Consider the following 26,425-nt stretch of genomic DNA (forward strand, 5'->3'; position numbering starts at 1 on the left):
GTTTGTCTGAATCGATTTAGATTCATTTAGTGTGTTTGGAGGATAAGAATGATGCACTAGGGGGACTGAAAGCATGTAGAGAGGCCTAGCTCTGCTCCTCATCAATTATTAGTTTTCATCAGGGGTGTAAATGTGTGCTTTTTTCCCCTAAGTGTCTTGGTGAATTGTGAAATTTAGTCATGCCCTTTGGTATTGTTCATTTTCAGAAAGTATGCTAAACACACCAAAGTAATGGAGGGGCAAAATGTATGCTATTTTAATGCATATACTCCAGAAATATCTGGATTTGGTGGATTTTTACAACAACAACAATAACAAAAAAAAATCAATGCCTTTTTAGTACATTTTCTTTGACATATCGATGCATCGCAACACATTGATGCATTTTACACCCCTAGTTTTCTTTTCTTTTTTTTTACACCCCTAGTTAAATGTCAGGTGGTTTGTTTGTTGTGATTTATGAATATATTGTTTATTTAATTGTGCATGATTATTTATCCTGCAATTAGATGTCCGTGCCATCATCTAATACTCCTCACAAGTGCAGTTTTTGTGTGTTTGTTTACTTGTTTGTTTGTTTGTTTGATGTGAGGGCATTCCTGAAGTTATTATTTTACAAAGCTGACTCGCAGCGGTTTTGTAAAAAATCATGTTAAAAGTAATGTATAAATCATCCTCACTCTGATTTTTGCTAGTATGAGCATAGAAGCAGGACAAACAAATGTGCTTTAGAGAATTCAAAGCATGACAGGAAGGAAGTAATAAATCTAGTCTCCCTCTGATGCGGTGCAGTGTAGGGTACCATCAAGAAACCCATGAAAGATCATGTGAGGCCAGTTCTGTTTAAGATAAGGTCAAGGATATTGAACGTATGTACGATTATATACCTATACTGACTGCTGGGAGGAACATGGAGCATGCATGTTGTGAAATGACTTTTCGGTGGTGTTTTTCCCCATGTTCCTCTCAGCTTTTGCATTCATTAACCTTTCCACTGACAGATTCCAGCCGCATATGTGCTTCTCTGTGAGTACCATGTGATTAATCTGATGCCTATGGGCCGCTCAGAGACTGCGGTGATATTACTTTCAGAATGGCCTCAATCACTCTCAACTCCTCCTGACCCTTATGATATTTACCCTGTACCACACTTACGCTGTACTCCTAAACATTCCTTTAATATTTCCCACAATCTTTCTCAAGGGCATGCATGGAGTGTAAGCTGCCTTGCTCCTGCTGCACTCTCGGAAAAAAAGGTACAAAAGCTGTCACTGGGGCCTTTGTACCTAAACAGTCCATATTGGTACCTTAAAGGTACATATTAGAACCTAAAGTGTACATAAAAGGTACAGAAGTGTACCTTTTGAAAATGTACTGCCCCAGTGACAGCTTTTGTACCTTTTTTCTGAGAGTGTTGTCACGTTAACTATAGGCTGAAAATTGTTTGCTTTTTCTGATTGTTAATCTGGCTTCCTGTCTTTTGTTTTGAGAATTTTACCTGTCAGTGTGAGACGTGGGGATTCAATAATCTCTTTTTTATTTGAGTCTGATATTGTCTCAGATGTTTTGAGAACTGAACCTGAGGTCCTGGATTAATATTTTATAGTGTTTGGGGTTGTTGTAAGGTAGGGTTCTTTGGAGCGCTGCCTGTGTGTGTGTGTGTGTGTGTGTGTGTTTTGTTTGCGTATATGTCCCAGGAGTGGTGTGTTTCCTGGTAGAGTGAGTTTGTTCAGTTTCTGAGACACTCTTTGTCTGGCTTCTCTCTGCTCTTTCTATCTGTCAGTGTGTTGCTGGAGTTCAGGATTGTGTTATACTGAAGGAGGAGAATGAGTGCCCTAAAGAGTATCCCATTACTGTCTGTGTACAACAGCAGTTTTCAAACACAAAACTTTACAAAAATCTAAATGTTATTCAAATTCATATCTAATTCGCATTAGCAAATAAATCTTTCATGCTAAGCCAGGCTGCATTTATGTAATAAAAATACAGTAAAATCAATAGTAATGTAAAATATTATTATTACACTTTAAAAGAGCTATGATATGGACAAGAGTTTACTATGTGAATTTATTTGAAAAATCCTGTGATGGCAAAGCTGAATTTTCAGCAGCCATCACTCCAGTCTTCAGTTTCACATGATAATTCAGACATCATTCTAATATGCTGGTTTGGTCCATATTAAAACGTCTTATTATCAGTGTTGAAATCTGTCATTGGTATTTTCTTTTTCTTTCTTTCTTTTTCTTTCTTTCTTTCTTCATTGTGGAAAACATGATACATTTTATTTCAGGATTTTTTGATGAATAGAAGTTAAAAAGAGCATAATTTATTTGATATAAACATTTGTAACATTTATATATTAGTCAATTTTGATCAATTTAATGAAATAAAAATTGTGTTTGTATTTGTATTTTTGCATTATTTATTATTTTCTGTCATTTTTTGTATTATTTTAGTTGTTTATTAAGCAAAATATCTTTCTTTTCCAAATATTATATTATAAATACATTGATGCAATAATAAATGCAAAATGATTTTTTTAATACAAAACCTTGAAATGTTACTATGGTGTATGTATTGAGTTTAAGGGCTTTTGCTCATATCTGCAATATGCCTATCAAGGGATTTTTGAGGCTCTTGCAACAGCACAAATTTTCTCAACTACAGGAAAATTGATATTTAATACAAAATATAGTGTTATGTGTATGTTACTCACAAGCTTGCACTCAAAGAGATTGCTGTTTGCCCAGTGCTGTAAACATGTAGAGTACATATAGACAACTAGGTGGTATAGTTCTGATATTCTGATATGATTGGTGGCACATGTTGACATTTTTTCACCCAGCACTTCAGATTCACTGTGTTCTAACTTATACTATGTATCACTCTTATATCTTTCTCAGTACTGTTCTGCAGTTTAAACAAGCCGTTTTGGGCTGAACTCTCATTTGTTGGAAAGCAGCAGTGCTGGAATCTGCCAACATGTTTCCTGTTCTTTGTTTATTAATCTTAACCAGGAATTAAGTGCCTTTCACTTTCCATCCTATTCATTCAAGTGCAACACGTGAATGTGAGAGTGTCAAGAGAAACAATTTCATATTTTCTCTTTTTCTGCTTCAGAGGAAGCATTTGAATATCACTGTGTGCCCAGTGCAGATTTGTCTTCATCTCCAAGGCAACCCTGCAGCAGGAAGTCAAGAGCATTCATAATGTAGAGTCCAGCTGGAGGCAGGAGCTTATGGGGCTTTAGCGTATCTTCGCTTCTCTATCGGTCAAGCTGGCAGCTGGGATTCAGAAGCAGCTGAAAAATGCCTCAAAATTGTGATTTGGAGATAAAAGCTCTAAGCATCTTCTAGCGTGTGAGGCTTTGTCAGGGTTGGTTTAGCACAGCAGCACCTCAGGGGCCTTTTGAGAAGCAGTGACCAGTGGAAGGACGGGGGATAACATGGAGAGGTGAGGAGGGTGTGATAACCAGGCCAAGTGGAGGATCTGGCCTTAGCCTCTATTAATGTTGATGTTAGAAGGATGTCATTTTGATGAGATTCTCTTATCACACTAAGACAGCAGTGTGAACATATGAACATTTACCTATGGATTTCTATTGTAACTGTTGTATGACATATTAAAAATTACAGTCATTTCGGCTAAATGTATTCTCACTCAATGTATTTGTGTTTTTACAATTTAAATAATTAGATGTTGAAGATTCTTGCAGAAATTTGAAAGTGTACAACTATTTGTGGTGCTATGGGATAATTTTGTTGATCAATAACTTACACACAGCGCAGGACAATATGCACAATTATCCACAATACCATGCCGAAATTCAAGCCCTGATATACTGGAGGTACCACCCCAGTGGCAGATTTTGTAACTCTTTTTTTTTTTCTTCTGAGAGTGTATATTCCAAAATATTGTCAATTTCCAAATTGTTGACCTATCCAAATCTAATGAATTTTTTCATTGTGTATATTTAAATGAAATAATTTAATAAGTAAGATCAATTCATTTGTATTAATTTTTAATGCCCCCTTTGAAAAAAAAAAAAAAAAAAAAAAAGGTTCTAAAGCCATGATAATGAAATTAATATTTACAGTGATAATTAATATTTAGGGGTAAGGAACCATAATTGGTTACTACGCATATAATTACTATGATAAAATGTATTAGGATAAATTTTATTTGAAACTGTCCTAAAATGCTGTCTACGTTATATGTGGGGCTCCAGACTTAAAACTAAGTTACTCAAAAACCTAAAGGCACATGTTCCTGTTTTTTCATTTATTGCCTATATGTGGGGATTTCATCAATTGTAGTATTCTAAATAGCAACATTTTTGCAAACCCTTTCAGTTCAGCATTTTGCAGCATTGTTGTAATTGTCATCCCTTTATAGATTCAGAACAGATAAGGAGGCATGTATGTATTTCCTGAATTATTTGACATCTGACTCACAGTAGGGTCCCATTTTGATCATTTAACAGTCAGTTACCCCGGATCTTACCACTCTGTATGCACAAAAAGCACATCGCTGGTATTCTGCTCTGCTTCAATCAGTCTTTCCCTGTCTTTTACAGCTGGCAGCTGTCTTCCTGTCTGTATAACGTGTGGTTTCCGGAAGCCCTGACACTGGTCTTAGATGCCTATTTTAATCAGCTAATTACTAGTAAAATGAGGTAATTAGCAGTTTGAACGAGCAGTACAGATGCCAGTCACAGAGGCCTCTCTCTCCTCCAGCTGCCATGGCTGCAGGAAGAACCTCGGACACAGGGAGAGGAGTTTGAGTGGAAGATTGACGTGTGAATAGTGCTGGGAGTTTCCTGTTGGAATTGAAGTGTAATTTGTGTTTCACTGTTCTCATTAGATTTATTGTGTCATATAACTCCAGGACTTTTGGCTAGCTGTGTGTGTGGGTGGTGTATTAGACCTGTCTCAGTATGGCAGCACAGTAGAGTGGCCTTGTTCTGCAGTCAAGCAAAGTGTCTGTAAGCTAAGTTGAATTCATTAGCTCTTGTTTGGTTTAGCTCCCATACAAAACAGGAAACCTCAGGCTTGGCTTTGGACTTTAGACCACTTGGCTATATAATATATCTAATATGGTTATTAACTGGCTGGAAATTGATCCCTTTTAAGAGACAGAAGAAATTGCACTAGCACTGATTTAATTATTTTTCTTTGTGTTTTTCTCTGAGGGTGGCGGTTGGTGTTTTCTTTCATTGAAAGAACAAAGCCTGGATGGACTTTTTTTTTTTCATTATCAAATAACGTTGTCACTAAGAGGCATGTCTCATGCCTACAGAGAACAGCAGTGATGGCTGCAGTAAATGATTGTGTCAGCTGTATTTACGGTACAGCGGTGTAACCTCAGTCCTCCTGTCTGGTTTTAGTGTCTCAGGAGAGCCCCAGACCAGATGGGACTCACCACAATTGTGAATCTTCCAACCACAGAATCTTACTTCAGATTCATTATGGTCACAATCAGTTTTATGGGCTACTACAGCAAATACACAAGTGAACATTTTTGTTTTAGAACATTTTCTAACTTCTGCATTTTGAAACAAAATGTTAATGAACCAATGTCAGCAAACTTTAATGCAAAATGATTCACAGGCAAGGAGTGTTTCTGATGGCTAAAAAATGGCTCCCATGACTAATTGTTTGATTTATTTATAATATCTTAATATCTTCATGCCTTATAGTCGCATTTAGCAGATTAGAGCTGGAGAATACTAAAGCTTGCATTTTGCGACATTATAATCAAATCAGTTGAGATTTTCTATACATTATATATTGCTTTACATGATTAAACATTTTACATGTATTTATTTAGATATTTATTATATTTACAGAGACTAGGACTGTCACTGAGACTGTGATTAGGTGGTATTTAAACTTGGTCTCTTTCTGCATTATGATGGACCGGTTTGCTATCCGATTGAGTATGCACATTCGCACTTAATTTCTTAAATTGTTCTCTTCAAAACAGGTATAAATGGATTGCAGGCTCCCAAACTTCTGACATAGTTTTGTTTGGAAGGAGTAAAGGCCTATTCAAACCACAAATAATAACTATAAACATAACTATAACAATATTAACAATAACTTTAATACTTCTTTAAATGCTAAAGCTCTTTGTAGTTAGGTAAATTCTGATTGGCTGTTGTGGACAAAAACTGTTCTTAAATCATTATCAATGATATTGCTCTTCCAAATCATAGTGTGTTGTGTATTGGGCCTTGCAAGTTTAAAAAATGTGGCCTGAATAAACATATACACTTGGACTTGTGTCTTGCTTGCATATCGAATCACCTTCTCAGGGCCTCTCTTTGTTAGCTTTTAGTTTTAGTTTTCTTTTTTAAACTTGTTTTCAAAAAAATCTCCAGATGGTAATTTCTAGCTTGAATGAGTTTTAGAGGGCATTTACACATGCATTAAGTGACAACTTGTAAATACCCTCTTTGGATACCAATTTCAGTTATATCTGTCAGGGAGCAGGGATATAAAACCTGTCCTGCTTTTCATTTGGAAAGTTATTGAAATTGAGTTACTAAAAGCTAACAAACTAAAATCATGCGTGCTTACGTTTATGCATATTTTAGTGCATTTAACAATGTTTTTTAGAGATTGATCTTTATCTTAAAGCTCCCAGAAAAACATTATGCTGGATGTGTACAGGTTCTCCTCAGCTTTCTGCTGCTCACTGAAAATAAATGTTTGGATATCTGGGGCAGCTTCGAAGCCTCAATCACAGCTCGACTGTGACAAAGTTTGACACACGTGTCACAGCCTCATTCTGACTCTTTCGTTTTCTTCCTTTTCCTTCTCATTTTTATGCTCTGCCTCAACCCATTACTCCATTTAACTCCTTCGCTAACAAACTGGCAAGAAGCCCTCTCATCCGCATCTGATTACAGTGCACATGGCACACCTATAAACATTTCTGACATGAAAAGAGAAATAATTTGTGCCTCTGTGTGTTCATGCACACTTTTATGTTTGTGCGTGTATACATACATATATACATACCTCTCTGAATGAATGCAAATGCATCTGGTCTAAGTCTGAATGCATTTGTGGTGTAAACGACACATTACAATAAGGGGAAGTATGATCGAATAGATATTTACAGAACTCAGATGTCTCTCAGGTTTTCTTGTTTGGATTTGTACTGTCAAATATCTTTATTGTCAAATGTCTCTCTCTCTCTCTCTCTCTCTCTCTCTCTCTCTCTCTCTCTCTCTCTCTCCTGCTCCTGCAGCCAGCAGACACTCATAACTGTTAACAAAAACAGCAGACTCCTTTGGATAATTACCCAGACACCCACACACTGTGTTACAGCTCATCCTCATTCCCTTCTGGGAATACTGTCTCATTTAAGCTCGTTTCCTCCGCCTCCTGGAATCCCTCTTCAAATTATGACTTTTATAAATGAGAATAACTGATGATGGCTTGCGTATGCTGTTAAAAACTCCACTTATCAGCTTCCCTCTTCTTATTTATTTCTAATAATTTATTAATAATTTGTTTGCAAATACTGTTGTAATGAATCTTTATTTGTTAGTGCTGAGAGCTTCATTCATCTTTTTATACTACTAAACACAAGCAGATAACAGAGGGGTTTTGTTGCTTCTCCTCTTTCACCTGTCTACCTGGCATGGAGTGATGTGATCTTCATGCAGCAGGTGGCCCTTCCACACTGTGCTTTGACTCTTGACACGAATGGAGTAGCACGCTGACAGCAGGGTGTTTGTAAGTCATCCACTTGCATGAAGGCTTTTCTGTCTCTGTGCTGCTACTTGAGTCATATGCCCCAGGGAGGAAAAAAAGAGAAAGGAAAAAAGAAAGAGATTTAGGAAAGACTTGTATTAGCATAATGTTTAAATTGCTTTTTCATATAAAAAATCTGTGTGTGTGTGTGTGTGTGTGTATATACACTCACTGGCCACTTTATTAGGTACACCTTGCTAGTACCGGGTTGGACCCCCTTTTGCCTTCAGAACTGGCTTAATTCTTCGTGGAATAGATTCAACAAGGTGTTGGAAACATTCCTCAGTGATTTGGTCCATATTGATATGATAACATCACGTAGTTGCTTTAGATTTGTCGGCTGCACATCCATGATGTGAATCTCCCGTTCCACCACATCCCAAAGATGCTCTATTGGATTGAGTTCTGATGACTGTGGAGGCCATTTGAGTAAAGTGAACCCATTATCATGTTCAAGAAACCAGTCTGAGATGATTTCAGCTTTGTGACATGGTGCATTATCCTGCTGGAAGTAGCCATCAGAAGATGGGTACACTGTAGTCATAAAGGGATGGACAACGTCAGAAGTAATACTCAGATAGGCTGTGGCTTTAAATGATGCTCAATTGGTACTAAGGGGCCCAAAGTGTGCCAAGAAAATGTCCCCCACATCACTACACCACCACCACCAGCCTGAACCGTTGAGACAAGACAGGATGGATACATGCTTTCATGTTCTTTACTCTAAATTCTGACCCTACCATCTGAATGTCGCACCAGAAATCGAGACTCATCAGACCAGGTAACTTTTTTCCAATCGTCTATTGTCCAGTTTTGGTGAGCCTGTGCGAATTGTAGCCTCCTCCTGTTCTTAGCTGACAGGAGCGGCACCCGGTGTGGTCTTCTGCTGCTGTAGCCCATCTGCTTCAGGGTTTGATGTGTTGTCGTTCAGAAATGGTATTCTGCATACCTTGGTTGTAACGAGTGTTTATTTGAGTTACTGTTGCCTTTCTATCATCTTTAACCAGTCTGCCCATTCTCCTCTGACCTCTGACATCAACAAGGCATTTTTGTCCACACAACTGTCTCTCACTGGACACTTCTCTGTAAACCCTAGAGGTTGTGCATGAAAATCCCAGTAGATCAGCAGTTTTTGTAATACTCAGACCAGCCCGTCTGGCACCAACAAACATTCCATGTTCAAAGTCACTTAAATCCCCTTTCTTCCCCTTCCCCAGTTGCTGCCATGTGATTGGCTGATTAGCAATTTGTGTTACCAAGCAACTGAATAGGTGTACCTAATAAAGAGGCCGGTGAGTGTGTGTATGTGTGTATATATATATATATAGTATATGTACAGTATGTGTGTGTGTGTGTGTTGCAGTGTGCATTCTGCAAATTAAAACATTTCACAGACGCACTCCTATTCATTTCTACTGTATACACACACAGAAAGTGATGGCTCACCTATGGCACACAGCTATTTTCTGAAGTCGTTCTCTTAAGTGCCAAGAAAATTAATTAGAACACTCAGAGAGAGAAATAAAACCCTGAAGGGCTTCAGATCCTCCTCAAGTTTCCTCTCTGGAATCTGCTCGCTCTCTCACATCCAACAAAACCGCTGCAATTAGTATCTGGTCCACTCTGATTACATGCAAGGTGAATGAAGCTTTATTTCCCTGCAGCTCAGTGGCCCATGTATCTGAAGACCCTGATAGCAGGACGGTACACATATGTCAACATTGCCTGCAATGTGTCCAGTGTGCCGGAGGGTGTGGGTGGTACATTTTTTTGCCACAGCAGGATGTTGATTAGGATCTAGCTAATCTGGGCTGGGTCAGATTGATTAAGCGGAGGGAGGTGGAGAAGGGCAGCCTGGTGGTTCTGATTACAGCAGCTGTGTTAAAGCATTAGAATCACACAGAGTCAAAGGCAAACAGCCGAGAGGACGCTCAGCATTCACAATGTGATTTCTTTTAGGATTAGAACCTTGCACTGCAAGACACCCGTAGGTAGGCTAGATAATGCAGCGCTGTGTTTTAAACACAACTCACAAGTAACCTCTAGATTGTCCTTCTGATAAGTTTTTTAGTTCAATTTTCACTTCTTTCAAAAAAAAAAAAAAAATTATAGGACATTTTTATTTACCTAAGAAAGAATGAATGGCTCCATTTAAATCTGGCTTTAAAATTCTTTGAATGGAGACGTCAAAATCAGCACACTAGAAACATGTACTGGAGCCCTTTGACAAATTGTGATATGATACTTAGTATTTACGGTTATATTGATCATTATGAACACCTAGAAAATCCCTTTGATCAACATAATCAAAGCATGTTTATGTGAAAATCAGATATAAACCTATTTTCTTGTCCTCAGAAGCACATGGTAAGAAAGGTCAGGTGGAAGGAATTGGAGTCCTAAACACTGTATATTGATCTCACAGGCAATCATGGAGACATGGACCAGATTGGTGTTTTGTATTGATCAGAGCAGGGACCCTTGATCTTAATCTAAAACACAACAGTTCACTGACTCATTACTTCAGGTGAGCACTGGGAGAATGAGTGAGGGAGCAGGAAATACTGTTTAGTTTTTGGAAGTGAAAAAGAACCATTCGCCTTATAATTAGCAGTGAACAAGCATAAATTGACATTCCCAGAATTCCCTGTTCTTCACATTTGATGGTTTTTCATTTTTGTGTTTTGTTTTTTCTCAAGTGCATTGGGGTTTTATGTTATGTCTTATGTTGTTAAATTAATGTTTATTATATTAATATTATATTAATTAATGTTTATTATTAATGTTTATATATATATATATATATATATATATATATATATATATATATATATATATATATATATATATATATATATATATATATATAGATTTATATATATATTTTTTTTTTGCTGTAGATTGAAGTTCAAACATAAAATTTTAAATGTTTCTACCATAATTTTTTACTGTGACTGTTTTTACTGTATATTGCACAGATTTTTTTTTTTTATTATAGTGCACATAAAGCACATTTTCAGTAGTGTGTATGTCATCAGTAAACTTAAATTAAACCCAATTTAATCTGAAACTGCATTTGCAAGGTATTTAAGGGTCCTTATTTTATACATCAGAATTTGATTGGACTGTGGATTTGATTTTAATATTTTTTCCCTAATTATGTTCCCTTGGATTCATCAACAGACAAGAAATGTTATTTCAGAGGCTTAGCAATTTGTTTTGTTTATTGAAAGATTTTGAAAAAACATTTCCCCCCTCCATTATAACAAAGAACATTGAGTCATGCACATTAAGAGCAGGGACATTTGAATAAAGAAAGTAAATCAAGTCAGTTCTGATTCCATATTTTATTTAAATGACTCAGACCCTGTTGTGTCATTCAGTAGAGCATGTCTCTGAAATACCAGCTGCATTATTGTTGATTACTGTTCGCAATATTAATGTTCCAACACCCTGCTGTTTATAACCCAGCTGACTTCTGTTACCCATCATCATAAGATGGACAGGGATGAGGGATGTACATGTTTCTCACATGGATTCAATGACAGTGAGCCATACTGCTTCAGTGCATGAATCTCCTCAACATAAACATTTAGCTCTGTGCTAGAGGCTCCGTATATAAATACAGTGAGAAAACAGAGAAGCACTCATTTCACTGGGGCTATTTTCTCTTTCGAGCTCTAGCTGAGCGAGGACTCACTGATGGCGTTTCTTCTATCGGAGGTTCATTTCAAACAAAGCAGTGATTCTTTAAAGGGTGCAGTTATTTTGAATCCATTTTAGCATGTACTTAAAGCACCACACTGGCACACAACCCCAGGATCTTTAGAGACTGAGACTCATGTTGAGCGTCTTCATGTCATTAACCATAGTCTCCACTGTGTTTTCATGTCATGTTGTGTGTCATTACATATTTGGCAGATGGTCCAGTGCTGCTTTCACTGCTGATTTGCGGTACATTATTACTTATTATGGATTTGTGCGTGTGTGTGTAACTGTGTGTGTGCCGTCTATAATAGGTTGCCCCCTTTCTCTCTCAGACAGAATCTCATGGGAGGAATCCTGGCACACTTGTAAAGCTGTCTGTATTATTTAGTGCAGTACTTCTCAACTGGTTTTAGCTTCAGAACCCAGATTTTATATTGGACTTCATGAAGTAAAACCATGTCTATCCTTGATTAGGCTAAACCCATACTGTAATTTAATGTAGTTTGGGTCACATTTCTTTTACCTTGTGTAGATTTTTTCATAGTGCTTGAGGATGAGTTCATGTCCATATTGGCATTTGCCTAATTTGGCAATTTAAAGGATGAAGTTGTGCCAATATACTATATTTTTACTGGATGCATTTTCTCCTCCCTTACATAACCCTTACAGAACCGCTGTGCTAAAAGAAGCTCTACTGTCATATTTAGTATTAATGGATTATTTATTATATATTTCGCTGAATTAGTCTGTTAAATAAATGTATAATATATAGAGGCATAATGCATTGACTTATCACCACAAATACTGCAGTAATATGAAATACACACTCTCTCTCTCTCACACACACACACACACACACACACACACATAGCTGAAATCTGTTAAATTATGTAATATATATTTATATAAATATATATTTATTTATTTAATAGACTAATCCAACTTAATATACTAGACAGACATAATCCCTTAAGACTAATTAGCACAAATGCTGCAATGATCTGAAACATGAAAACATGACCTCCAAGTTCAGTCTCAAGCGCAGCTGCTTTTTATCAGCACGTCCTTGGAAAGCCGAGCACACGCTTAAATTAGTCTCCATGTTCATATGTTTTGTTCTCTCGCAAAGGAATCATTATGTAGGGTTTCTTAATGTAGTCATAGGGGCTCACATTTGTTTCTGCTCATGAAGTACAGTCATAGTAATGGCTCTGTTCATCCATTTTGACAAAGGGGATTGTGGGAGCTTTCAGAGGTATTTGAGGTATTAGAATCCTGTAAATAATGCTGCCTCTCTCTGTCATTTTCATTAATGAAAGAGTTGTGAAAGGAGCTATTTATTATGCCTCAGTGCTCTTGTCTTATTGTTTTTATAATGTCATAAGACCAACAAATGACTCTCTCCTTCACTCACTCACTCAGTCTTTCTCCTTCTCCTCAATACGCTCTCTCTTTTTTATGGACTACAGCACACCCTCTTCATCAACACACACATACATCTGTCTTTTTGACAGCCCTGGTGTTTTGGGGCTACACTAGTGTCCTACACTTTCCCCACCCTTTTCCTCTATTAAGGAGTGCTATTGTTTGGAGTGAAGCCTTTTGGAGAGACAGGAAAGAGTCTTGCCACTCTCCTCAGACTGGAGATGAATCTCTGAGGGGTCGCTGTCAAGAGGAGAAGCAGTCCACTGTGAATCAGACTGAAGCACATAGTGATCTCGAAGTGGTTTAAGAGTACAGGAGAACCGAGAGGAATATAGGACACAAGAAAATTACATATATTGACCGAAAGTCTGCTGTAGAATCACTGGTTGAAAAAATAGATCATTCTCACCAAAAACAAAACAAACAAAAAAAACTCACTCTATGAGCCAGTGTTGATGTTTTGGCCTGGTCGGGATGCTCAAATAAGAGCAATATTTTGATAGAAATATTACTGGAAACTAGATTTCTCTACAGTTAAGCTTTGATAGGAAATAGCATTATCACCTTCAAATGAAAGTACAAGATGACCTCTGAATACCTCTAAAAGTACTGAAAGTGACAACAAACAAGAATTAGCATATAAATAAAAGCAGCAATCAGTTAAACAATAAACAGTAACAGTAATCTGCATAATTTATTAATGTTGTGGTGCATTGCTGGGAAACATCTGTTGGGTGTTGCATCTATGCGTAGGCTTTATTTTACATATTTAGTTTATTCATACAGTGCTTTCTATATTTATTGCACATTGCTGTGTCTGAATTTCCCAGACACATGTTTGTTTCTACAGTGTTTTTTTTTTTTTTTTTTTTTTTTTGATTTTTACATATAAAGCTGTTTTACACATCTGTTCAAACATGGCAGTTTAGTGCAGTTTATTGTAGCTTTCAATGTCTGGTAAAGCTATGGTATCATGTGTTATTGTTGGTAAAATATGCTGAATGCCATGCATATATGTGACTACAGTCCAGCCACAATGAGAACATCTAAACTTAATTTAAAATATAAATTAAATACATGTTATAATGTGATTAAAGCACCAAATCCACCAGAAACAGATTTTAAAATGTTTATGACAGACCTTGGCTTGCCTTCACCTCACAAAGATTGGCTGCCACCAGGGGTTTTTTGCCTCTCATTTGCAAATTCAGCACTTCCCAGTTTTTGTGACACTCTCACTACTTGCTTTGTTCCACTGTCAATCCTACAGTCCCCGGTGCAAGCCTGCCACTCAACTCCCATTATGAATAAATTGGAATTGTTCTCTCATGCTCCACTCACTGCATGCCAGTGGACTTGTACAATTTAAGAGAAATCACATTTTGTGTTGCAGTGGTTCTGTGGACATTTTTATGTTATGACACTTTTTAAACTGTCGGGGCCCATTTTGGTGATCTTGCCTGGGGCCCTATAAACCCACAGGCTGTCCCTGTTTACTTTTCTTGGTATGTAAATATTTATATCAAAGTTTCCAGTTTGTATTCCAATGTGTATTATCCCAGCATCAGCCAATAGAGCTTTTACTGTTTCTGTGGTTTATTTCACTGAAAGTAAGCACAGACAAATTGATCCATGTTTATAATCCCTGCACAAACCCAGAGGTTCCTCTGCCTTTAATCTTCAGGACACTCTAAGATCCTCTAAGTGGCCCTGGAATGAATTCACTTATACGTCAGAGCTGAACATAGCACACTGATCTCTGAGCATATGTCAAGGTAGCTTTATCTGTGTCAGAGGCATGGCTGGGCCTGTAGATACGTTAGTTGTCATTACTTTGGACGCAGAACATTTCATATGTTCTTGAGCTTAGCACCTGTAGGCCACCATATACTGACTTAAATCCACTGACCAGAGACCTGTTCTTCCACCCCAATAATCCAGCATTTGTAATATCCCTTTACATTTTAGACTCAACAGTGCACCTTATAAAATGAAAGAAGCAACATCAATTTTATGTTTTATGTTGTGAGAAGCTTTTGGTTTTCTAAAGTTGCTTTGATGAAGTGAACTCTAGTTGTATCCTTAAAGAGCTATTTCTATTTGATTTGATTCTGTCTCATAAAATATTTTTGAGTCGATTAAAATCAGTTTATTTAGATATATCCAAATGAAGCAACAAAACAAAACATTTTTACAGTCTATTCCTTGAGCATCAACAACAGTGTTTTCTGCCAGTTTCATCAGCCCCCTCAGCAGACAGAACGCTGTCATCTGCAGACAACCAAACGATTCCATGGCAACATTTTTGAGATGACTTTTTGTGGAGATGCAGAAATGAGACCTACGGTGGTTTGGTAAATATGTTACCAGATTCAGTTTTATTAAGTTTGTTTAAAAATAGGATCCATTTTCTATTGGTTAATAAACACACACTCAGAAGAAATGCTGTTCAATTTATGCAGTGTCATCTGACCTCGTAATAATCACTCCCTTTGTCTCAGAGGTCCTGAATGTAGTTTTGGTCAGTAATAATTTTTTTTACTAATAGTACTTAATAAGTAATACTTTTAATGTTCTTTTGAACTTTCAGTTCATCAAAGAATCCTAAAATAATGTATCACAGTTTCCAAAAAAAAAGATATTAAGCAACACTACTGCTTTCTAAATTTATAATAATAAGAAATGTCTATTGAGTAGCAAATCGGTATATTAAAATGATTTCCGAAGGATCATGTGACACTGAAGACTGGAGCAATGCCTGCTGAAAATTTTTAAATTCAGTTTTGCTATCACAGGAATAAATTACATTGAAAATATATTAAATCTGTACATAAGTTCTCAATGCTGTTCATCTTTAAAAAGCGCATTTGCACAGTCAAATTCTATCTTTTGGTATTTTTTCATCTTTATTTTTATTGCTACATTGTTATTATTATTACTTTTTTAATTTATTGTCTATTCTCTTTATTATTAGTGTTATATTTCTTTTTTATTATATGTATGTCTGTTATATGTATGTCTGACTCTGCACTATATCTGTACTTTTTCTTTGCACTGGAAGCTCCTGTCACCAAGACAAATTGTTTGTGTGTGTAAACACACTTGGCAATAAAGCTCTTTCTGATTCTAAAATAGAAACCTGCTATTTTAAATATTAATGATATTTCACAATATTCATGTTTTTTTTTATAATATATTCAGATAAATTCAGCATTATACATATGTTTCTGAAAGATATGCTTATATATTACTGCCCCCAGACTTTTGAATATTAGTATAGGCAGTAAGAGGTGTGTTATTTTCTTTGTTTTCTTGTCAGTGATGAGCTTATTGTTGTTTTTCCACACACACACTTTTGTAATATGTACGAATAATACCCTAGTATATGAAAGACAGTAGCGAATTTAGAAAAGGGAGGTCAAAAGAGCTTATGATGTGCTTTTATCCATCATTAACACTTATTGTTAACACATTTTCTCTGGAGAAGCCTACCAAGTGTCTTTTTGGGGGCTGTGTGCATGGGTGCATGCAAGAGAAGGCAACACAAGAAAGAATAAGTGAAAGAGATGGGAAGTAATCTTCCTTAGGGATGATTCATTGTATATTTCCCTGTTTTCAGATAAGGCTGATGAGCAGTGCCCTCCCTTTGGAGACCCTCTGAGTCTCAGCTATGCTACCACATTAATTAGAATATGAATTATACTGCTTATCCGATGCCTCGTGATGATTTGTGCTCAAGGTCTCTTTGCCAATTGTGAAGCTAATGTCAAACAATATTAAACAACTATTTTCAGCCCACTGTTTTCTTCTCATTTACTTGAGAGAGAAAGAATGTCTTCTTTCAGACGGCCTTTGCCCTGTGTTCAAGAGCAGAGCCGTATGACTGGCTCAGGCAGACACCATTCGTTCACAGTAACTGTCAGAGCAGAATGAGAGGCATCAATCATGAGCAAGTAAACTCTTTCTCTTGCTTATTTCATTCAGTAGCTCGGTGTCTGTCCTTTTAATGTGTTTGACATCACAGCGTGTTCTGAGCAATTGTAAAGAACAAGCTTAAATGAAGCCCCTATAAAAGTCATGATGGGTTAATGTCGGTGTCATATATTATACAGCCTTGAATCACATTTTCCTCTCCTGTATGGAGCCATGCAGTGGCTGTCATGTGGCGGTTTCTACCTTTCTGCACCTTTCGCTGTCTCTTTCTCTCCTAATCCTGGATGTCAGCAGGTTGCTCTACTAGAGCTCTTTCCAGGGCATTTTGTTTTGGTTTGTAGAGGTCAGGAACTGATTAAAAGTTGAAAAGTGTGGGTTAATCACTGACTGACCCCCCTGGGAGCTGTTGTGGCCCTCAGTCCATTTTAATCAATGCTTCTTTAAGATGGTGTGGTAGACTACTCCACCCACTGTCCAGACACCTCCCTGTCTTTTGCTCCAGGGTTTTTTTGTTTGTTTGTTTGTTTGTTTGTTTGTTTGTTTTTTTAGTATTGTGTTCTAAAAAAAATTATCAGTAATTTAAAAAGTGTAATAGATTAACATAAAAAAAAAAAAAACGTAGTATTTTGTTGTACTGTAGTCTAGTGTTTTGTAGCTTACACAGTTGCAGCTAGTTGCCAAGAATACTGTACTGTCTGTGTTATTTTTAGTCTGTTATAATCAATTATATTCTATAATTTTATGTTAAAGGCATTTAAAATGAATTTTTTCCTGAAAAAAGAGCTAATTATTTTGATTTTACCCAGAAACAGCTGCTGGATTTACTTTGTGACTCTTTGGAAACTCTCTAATTGGCCTTTCTTTGTCTTGATTCTCTGACAGGAACCTTGCCTGCCCTCAGCAGTCGAGGCCTATAGATCAGTATGTTTATCATGACCCTCTCGGGGACTAGCAGCTAACAGTAATAAATGAACATGTAAGCGATACCTACTCCTGGTGTTTAAGACATTTTCCCCTGAATAGATCCACAGGCTGTGAATAACAGAATACAGGGATTGCCGTGACTGCCTCTGCCCTTGGAGTCTCAACAATAACACCTCAATGGTTTGTTTGGATGGTCTGAGCTAAGCGTCTGGTCAGGGTGAAGAAGTCACTTATGAGATATTTGCGCTGAGACAGGACAAATGGGTGCTGTACGGCTTTAATCAGATATGGCTGTGGCTGTGCATATTACTGGCTGACAGGGAAGGGTTTTCTTCTGATATGTAAAACACTCTCTGTGGTCTGTAGATCCCCCTGTTAATCTCCCAGTTGTAAAGCAACCTCTAACCTTCCTCTTTTTTCTGTTTATCAAAGCTGCTTGGAGAAAAGAGCAGAAAATCAAGACCCAAAATTCAAAACAAACACCATGTTTTTGTTTTACTAAAGGCCTACAAATCCAGACCAAATGTAAATTCTATTGTGCGTTCATGGGCTTTCATGGGTCCTGCCATTTTCACTTTTAGTTTAACAAGCCATAAAAATACCATGAGGCAGAATGGAAGAGAGAAAATGAGGAAGACAGTAGAGGTCCAGACCTTTATCCTTCCAAGTGTGGAAACACTGACAGGAATGGTGATGCAAAATAGAGATAACGTTTGAGAAAGAAGAGAAAGATACAAAGGTAAATGCATCCACCTTAGACTGTCGGTAGACTGATGTTTCTCTGCCCTTAAGGTGAGTATTCCATGATGTGGGCAAGTGATGTGGCAGGAACCAAAATGAAATGGATGTCCTAGAAGTAAACAAACTCGAAGGAAGACAGTGAGAAAGACTGCATCGAAACAATGCTGTCCTGATCTCGTCCGGGTAGAGATAATTGAAAAAAAATGTTGTGTTGTCGCAGAGGTGCTGCAGGATAAATACTAATTTGAGCCGCAGAGGCGGGCAGGATGCTAAACCAGCATTTCAGCAATGTGAACAGGCTCTAACCTCTTGCCTTCTCTGAGTTGCCCGTCTAATCTTTTTTTATCCATTAATTCAGTGAGGCCAATTTAGATGTTTGCGGATTTCACAGGTTAAGCTCAGAGTCCATATGTGTTAGCTCTGTCAATAATTGCTTATTTATCCTTTTTCCTTCCTATTATCCAAAAGTCACAAGTCAAATGGAGGTTATTTGAGTCAGTGTAGGGTCAGAAGGTTGTGTTTAAATTGTCTGTCAGTGGAGAAGTTTTTCTGAGAATGAACTCATCTTATCAGATGCAATCAGGCGGTCTAGAATCCATGGACAAAGCTATCTGTTAGCATTCCCGTTTATCTCAGTGGCAGTTCCTTGGCTGGCACGTCACCCCTCAGGAGTCTTCTGCCATATTTTCTCATTGAGCATGTGATATCATCGAGCTTATAATCACAGTGAACTGCAAGTTCATTTCATGCTTTTAATAGCCCTCCAAAAATGTTCAAAACATATACTATGATTTGTAAAATGAAAATTTTTGATTTTGTTTTTTTTCCCCATAGTCAAGTCCATTCTACTTATATAGCTCTTTACACAATACAGAGTGTTTGTTTCAAAGCAACTTTAGAGTAATAAACAGAATCAATGATACAAAATATAAGACACAAATTTTAAAGCAGCTCTAAAAAAGACAATAGTGTCATTATTTAGCTCAAGTCAGTTTAGTGTTGATTCAGTTTGGTTCCATAACTGTGTAAAGTTCATTACAATGAAACTGTCAGGGTTGAGTGAAGGGATGTAGCAAGGACTCAATTGTGCAGAGTAGATGGGCTTTTTATTAGTAAAAAATAACCCCCCCCCCCCCAAAAAAAAGCGAGGTGAGGCAGGATCAAGCAAGACAAGAACTAACATGGGTATATGCAATGACGAACTAGTAGAAGACCACTAACACAAGGAGAATAAATGGGGAACAAACAAGGGAGGACACGTGGGGCAAATTAACCAATAATCAGATAACAAGAAGACAATAGACATGAAGGCACATGGCACACAGAAACAAACAAAACAAAAGCCAGGTGCTCACACAAAACCAAAACACAAGCACAAGCACATGGCCAGCAAAACACCCTTACCAAAAAGTAGTATACTTCAAGTTTTTTTTATTAAGTATACTTAAGTAAAGTTCAAGTATATTTAGACTTTTTGTAAGTATAAGTCAAGTATACTTTAGTGTCATTTTAAGTTTATTTCTGAGAAGGACATAAAGCCCATTTCTGAGAAGTACATAAAAAGTAAACTAAAAGCATACTTTCCTATTTTTTGTTTAAAAGAAGTATACTAATAGCACACTTGAATAAACTTCTTTTTCGTAAGGGCAATCACAAGCCATGTGCTTGAACAAAACAAGACACAAATATACAGCTGATGAGAACACTCATAAGCCATGTTTTCACACAAAACTTGACAACATGAAAGCACGCAGCCAGTGAAAAACAAGCTGAGTGCTAAACAGAGCACAGCACAAGACGAAACATAACATGAAAGCATGCAGCCAATAAAAACATGAGCTGCGTGCAGCAACACAATGGACCGCATGCTACACAGAACACCACAACAGACGCAGATAGAAGAGCGTACGACCCGGGCGAACTCAACACCGCAACACTCACAGAACAAGACAGAACATGGAGTGTGAGTGTCCGAATCCCAAAACTGAACAAGACGTGTGCCGGGATCCAAACACAACGCTCCAACATGAAACAAAGAAACAGGGCACGCAGACGAGAGAGAACACACGACTCGAGCACACTCAATGCCACGCACTCCCACGAAAACAAGACATGACAGCATCTGTCACAAAACCACAAGTAAAATAGACTGAGGTGACAGAACCCTGATGGAAACTAGTTCATTTCAGCTGTAAGCGAATTCAATGTTGATTCAGTTCAGTTTAATAACTGTCCATGTTGCAAGATTTATCAGTTATAAAACAAATCTGATTCCTGAAAGCAGCTCTATGGAAGAAGATAGTGGAATCAATTCAGTTCAAGTTTGGTTTTGATTCGAAAGTCATCTTTCGGCAGATGATACTTGGCCCATGCTAACTATATAACCTTGACAGCTTGATATTAATGACATACCTGCAATCAATTTCACAGATATCTTACACAGCAGAAACGCATCCTTCACACGCCCAGCGTACACAGACTGTGACGTTCACATTTTCTTTGGTATTCAGCGATGTGCTCTTGATGCTACACACTCCCTCAGCCACCGTAGCTAATGAGTGTAATGAGGAGCCGGATGGGCAAAGGCAGATGATTGGTACGATGAAAGGTTATCCTCTATCAGCAGGGCAATTAACATTAGACTGAGCTTAGAGCAGTGACGGGGTCTGAGACCTGCCCGACATCTCTGTTTATCAAATCGAGAGGCAGAGATGTGCTTAGTGTGAGCCATCACCCTGTCTGCAGACTGATTAGGGTGAGATTTTTTTTTTCCTTCTTAGGCATTTGACATTGATAAATTGAGTCGTGGGGCCGAGAGGTAGCTAAGGACCCAGTATGTTTACAGTTTGGTGAAGCATGTAGATTTTGTTTAGGAATGTGCTCCTTGGGGCTTTGTTTTGACATCTTTGAAGTCAATGATGAAGGGTTTCCTTTTTTCTAAATGTCCCTGCTTCAAGTCTTTTCTTAACTAGCTCGTGATGTTAGTTTTGTAGTCATGACTTGGGCAACAGAGAAGGCTTGGGTTTTAACGTTAGTAGGGACATTATATTCAGTATTCAGGACAAACATATACATTCATACAGAGCTATAAATCTTTTCTTCTCCAGAACAGGTGTGCGCACAGTCTGCAATGGTTCGTGTCAGTGATTGCATCAAGCATGAATGAAGCTCATACAGTGTCCTTACACTTTTAACTGTTAATTTATTTTGTAAGGTATGTCGTATGCTAATTTTGCACTTAGGTTGGTTCTATTTGATATTTATATTACATTCAGTCACAATTTAATCCTTAGAAAATTGTTCAGTAGTCTGTTTGTTTGCTAAGAACATGTCTCTAGCCTTCAAACCCAAATGTATACACATGTAGTAAAGCTAATAGTGTTTTGAATTGTTGCCCTGCAAAACATTGCTGTTTAAAAAGTCAAATGAGTATAGAAGGTCCCATATTCCATGAGGAGAAATAGCACACGGTAAAATCGGTTGAGTGTAAATTTGTCTTATTTGTGAGATTGCATCAACCTATTGTTCAAGGAAGCTGAACTATCGGGAGCTTACTGAGCAGTTGATGCTCTGCTTCTGAAAAGTGAGTTGGATACTGATCTAGAAATAGAGAAATTGGGTGCTGTATAAGGATTCACACTCTTTCTAACTGTTTTCAACTTGTAAGTGAGAAATACATTATCGCACCACATATGGAGATGTGCATGTTTTGCTGTGCAATGAAGATACATGAAGTGATACATCTCAGATTATGTCACCAAAGTTATAAAGTGTATGTTCATGTTGTTCTAAGAAAGACATAAGGTAGTAAAAGTCATCCAAGGAGTGAAGCAAGGGCATGTGCAAATGAGAAAACACTGCTTCTGATAATGAGGTACGGTCTTGTGATTATGTTTCTTGAGAATATACATTAATTTGTGATAATACTGTATGTTATTTTTGCTCTCTTAACACAGTGTTTGTCCCACTTACGTAATAAAAAAGTGTCCCTGGATTAATGGTGATGATGACAACCTATAATAAGCACCGGCTGTATCTCATCACAATCTGCCAGTGATATTCTGTTTTAATGCCCTTCCTCTTGTTCACACCATATTTCTTTGGCTCCCAGGCTGCATGTGAGCTGCTGATATGAGGGGCGGGTGGTGTTGATTGGATGGTAGGTGGTTCTTCTGTCACTGTGAGCACAATCGTCCATGTGTTTATATCTCCACCAGGTGGTCAGAGAACATTGACAAATATGTCTGAAGTTAGTCAGCCCACGCTGTCAGATCCTGGATCCTGGATTAAATGCCTCTCATTTTCTTACTGTGGTTTTTCCAGTAGTCCGTCTTGATAGACAACCTGTCTGCCAATAATGCCAAACCTAAATGCCAGTACACAGCAGTATTGACAGGTGTGAATTGTTTCATGGCTGATGATCGTTCGTGCTCAGCGCTGGCGCCGGTAAGTGGCACGTGCCAGGCCACTCATTGTACTGCTTGGCATGCAGGTGGCAGATGGGCGGTAATTAATGAGAACCTGTTAAACAGTGATATGTGATCCCACACGGTAATTAGAAAACAGCACCATGGAGCCAGGGGGAGTAATTAGTCCGTCAGGGCCGGGGCTCTCAGGAGTCAACCCTCCTAAAGGAGATTTTAGCCTGACCGAGACAACTAACATACAGTGTGCTTATTTAGATAGTTGAATGATGTAACAATTTATTATATAGCTTTAATTGTACCACTTTACAAGCGATTTTGGGAAGAACTTGGGAATTTTATGCGGATGAAAACAAAGTTTTAAGGGATGGAGTTAGCACCTTTACAATGGCACACAATGTATAAAGGTCCCAGATCATATGTGATCTTCAAAACTCAACTTTTAAAAGTGTTTAAAGAGGTTTTCAAGTACTGAAAGTATGTGTGTGTGTGTGTGTGTGTGTGTGTGTGTGTGTGTGTGTGTGTGTGTGTTTGTGTGTAAATTAAACCTGTTTTTATTACCTATTTATATTATTATTATTATTATTATTATTATTAAACTTTTTTAATGTTGTAAACATTACCATTCAAATGTTTGGGGTAAAGTAAAAACAGTAAAAATTGTGAAATATTATTACAGTTTAAAATATCTGTTTTTATTATAATATATTTTAAAATGTAATTTTATGTGTTTAATGCATCATAGCTGAATAAAAGTATTAATTTCTTTAAAAATAAATTACTGACCCCAAACATTTGAACTGTAGTACTTATAATATGTGTTGAATTTAACATTACATTTTTATAAAAAATTGTTCATTGAAAGCTAAATGGATGCAGATTTCATGTTTAGAAAGTTGCTGCTAAAACAAAAGCCCAGACAACCAGAAAGCCTGTGAACCAATTGAAGAAGACAGCATGTTGCAATTAAAGTTAAAGATTGAATTTGAGTCGCAGTAGTAGATTTGGTGCGCAGCAACTGAATTTGTCTTTTGATAATGCTCACTGCAAACTATAAAGCGTTTGCTGAAAGGGACCATTTCCCTCCTCTGTACTACCAGCAGAATAAATTAGAGATAGACAGAAATTGTGTGTTTCATTGGCTACGCTCAGCTTGCATTGAAAGGACAGCTGAAGAGTGGCCCATTAAGCTTTTCCTTATCACTCGTGTTCTGAATAACATCTTTTCAATTTTTGCTTTACAAAATCGGACTCATTATTGCCTGCATTTTAACCTGGTCCTCAGCCATCATTTGTGCTGTAATGTGTTTTCTCTCTGTAAAGTGATGGAGATGTCATCTCTCTGCCTGAAGCTCGGGTTTGATTTCATATTTGTCATCCTGCACAAGAAAAACAATCTGACATGAATGTTGTTGTCAGTGATTAATTATGAAAATCGGAGAAGTCTGTTTCCCACAGCAAGCAACAACAAATGTGATCCTCTGTTCAAATCACATTTTAATCACACCGTCTTTGAGTCATAGATTCACATCAACTCTTCTTTCCTCTCTGTGAAAAACCTTTCAGTGTCCTTTGGTGCACAAGACAGTACACAACCTAGTTCAGTCATTCAGCTGCAATGGATCACCACTGTCATCTCTACACTGTCCGCACTTTATTAAGTATGGAGGAAATCAAGCGTGAGCTTTCCTGTGCGCCTGATCCAAGGACCCTCGCAGCCCCAGGATGCTTGTAAACCTCCTCGTACATCAGCCAGTTTGCTGGTAGACTGAAAAACTACCATCACATTCATATCTCCTAGCATCCCTCACACCAGCCCTCCCACATATCATAAGTGTCAATCTGTGTCTGTGTGACAGAGTTGAAATGACTGTCCAACTTTCACTTTCAGCTCCTATCACTCTCTCTTTGCTGATATGTCTGGTATTGCAAGGTTAATGTCCCGTCAGGTAGAGGGTCTCATTAATAAATCACTGTGTTGTGGAGGTAAGCTCACTGTTGATATACGGCTAGCCTATAATCTACCCTGGTTGGACCTGACAGTTTTAAATTCATTCTCTCTCACACAAACTTTGATTTAAAGTGGCCAGAATGTTTAACATATTTCATCCTTTAGGACTAAAATCCCAGAAGTGTCAGCTGATAAATAAAGAGAATTGTTTTTAATAGCGAGTTGGGGTAGAGAGGTGCAAAAACAGAAAAAATGACCACGCTTGAGATATATCAAGCTGCTTGGTGCCAAATTGATAGGATGAGGAAATGGGGGAATTCTGCAAAGAGTGGTTTCTTTAGCTGACCATATGTCACTGGCCCTGTTTCAGCATGGTCTACCTAGGAATTGTGGGAGGGAGTATATCAACACCCAGAGAAAAATAGCCCAATGCTCTGACGTGCACTTGTGTTATTCATTTATTCATGTGGGCTGTTAGTGGCCGTCCTTCACTGTAATGAGTTTGGGCTCAGATGGCGAGATCAAAGTTAATTGTTTTGGTTGAAATCATTGATTGAGTGATTTAATTATTAGTCACATCTGTTCCTTTCACTTTCCCCATGGATGAATAGTTTGGATCAATCACATTCGATCTTTCACGCTCCTACGTCAAGTCCCATAAACCACAATTGGATTATTTTTGGTCTGATAAAACTAAACACACTCGGGTAATGATTATTCCATTCTGCACAATGGCTACGTTTGAAAAACCAAGACATTGTAAAATGTCTTACAAATAAACTAGATTGCAAGATTACAAATTACATAGTCTAAACGTCTGAGAAGAACATGTAAAAGAGTGTGAGAGAGAGATCTTCTATCTAGTGTACATGGAAAACCTGAAAAATATATGGGAATATTAAAGTTGCGAAAAAGTAGAACAGTAAAATCTTATTTTTTTTTGTAGTTGTGCTCAACTCTAGCATGCATCATTATATTATTATTATTATTTTGTGTACATGATCTGCTCTACTATTTTTTTTTATTATTAAATTTAAACTTTTATTTAGAAAGCATGCATTTAATTGTTCAAAATTGACAGTAAGGACAATTATTTCAGACAAAAGACAGTTAAGACAATTATAAAAGATTTCTATTTCAAATAAATGCTGTTAATGTTGAATGCTGAAAAAAAAATCATATTTACAAAAAAATATTAACGTTCATGAACTTTTGTTGACTTAAATATGTGAGACACTATATGTCAAAATCCTTCTGCAAAGCCTGTTTAATGAGATGAAAAATTGCATCCTACTGTTTTTTGTTTATTAGTAGTCTTAATATACCACCATAACCTCTGAAACTGACAGCCTGTTCCATTCCTTTCTCCACAGATAACTTTCTTCATGCTGTTGTCTGCTGTGTGTGTGATGCTGAACCTCGCAGGAGCCATCCTTTCCTGTCAGAATGCCCAGTTGGTCAACTCTCTGGAGGACTGTCAGCTGGTGAGAGAGTCATGTCCTCAAACACTTGCCCGAAATCACTCCTTTGTTGTAAAGGAAACCTTAAATAGA

The 26,425-nt window shown here is 37.4% G+C and overlaps 1 protein-coding gene across 1 annotated transcript in view; it reads left to right on the top strand.

Annotated features, from left to right (window-relative positions):
* LOC109093108 (protein FAM189A1) overlaps positions 1 to 26,425 on the top strand; it is a 92,478-nt gene that overhangs the window by 44,045 nt on the left and 22,008 nt on the right. Inside the window, exon 3 of the mRNA XM_042760093.1 lies at positions 26,246 to 26,356. Within this exon, the coding sequence (XP_042616027.1) occupies positions 26,246 to 26,356 (111 nt within the window). The remainder of the gene's footprint in view (positions 1 to 26,245; positions 26,357 to 26,425) is intronic.

Source organism: Cyprinus carpio, chromosome A7 (genome assembly GCF_018340385.1).
Source record: "Cyprinus carpio isolate SPL01 chromosome A7, ASM1834038v1, whole genome shotgun sequence".
NCBI classification, from domain to species: domain Eukaryota; kingdom Metazoa; phylum Chordata; class Actinopteri; order Cypriniformes; family Cyprinidae; genus Cyprinus; species Cyprinus carpio.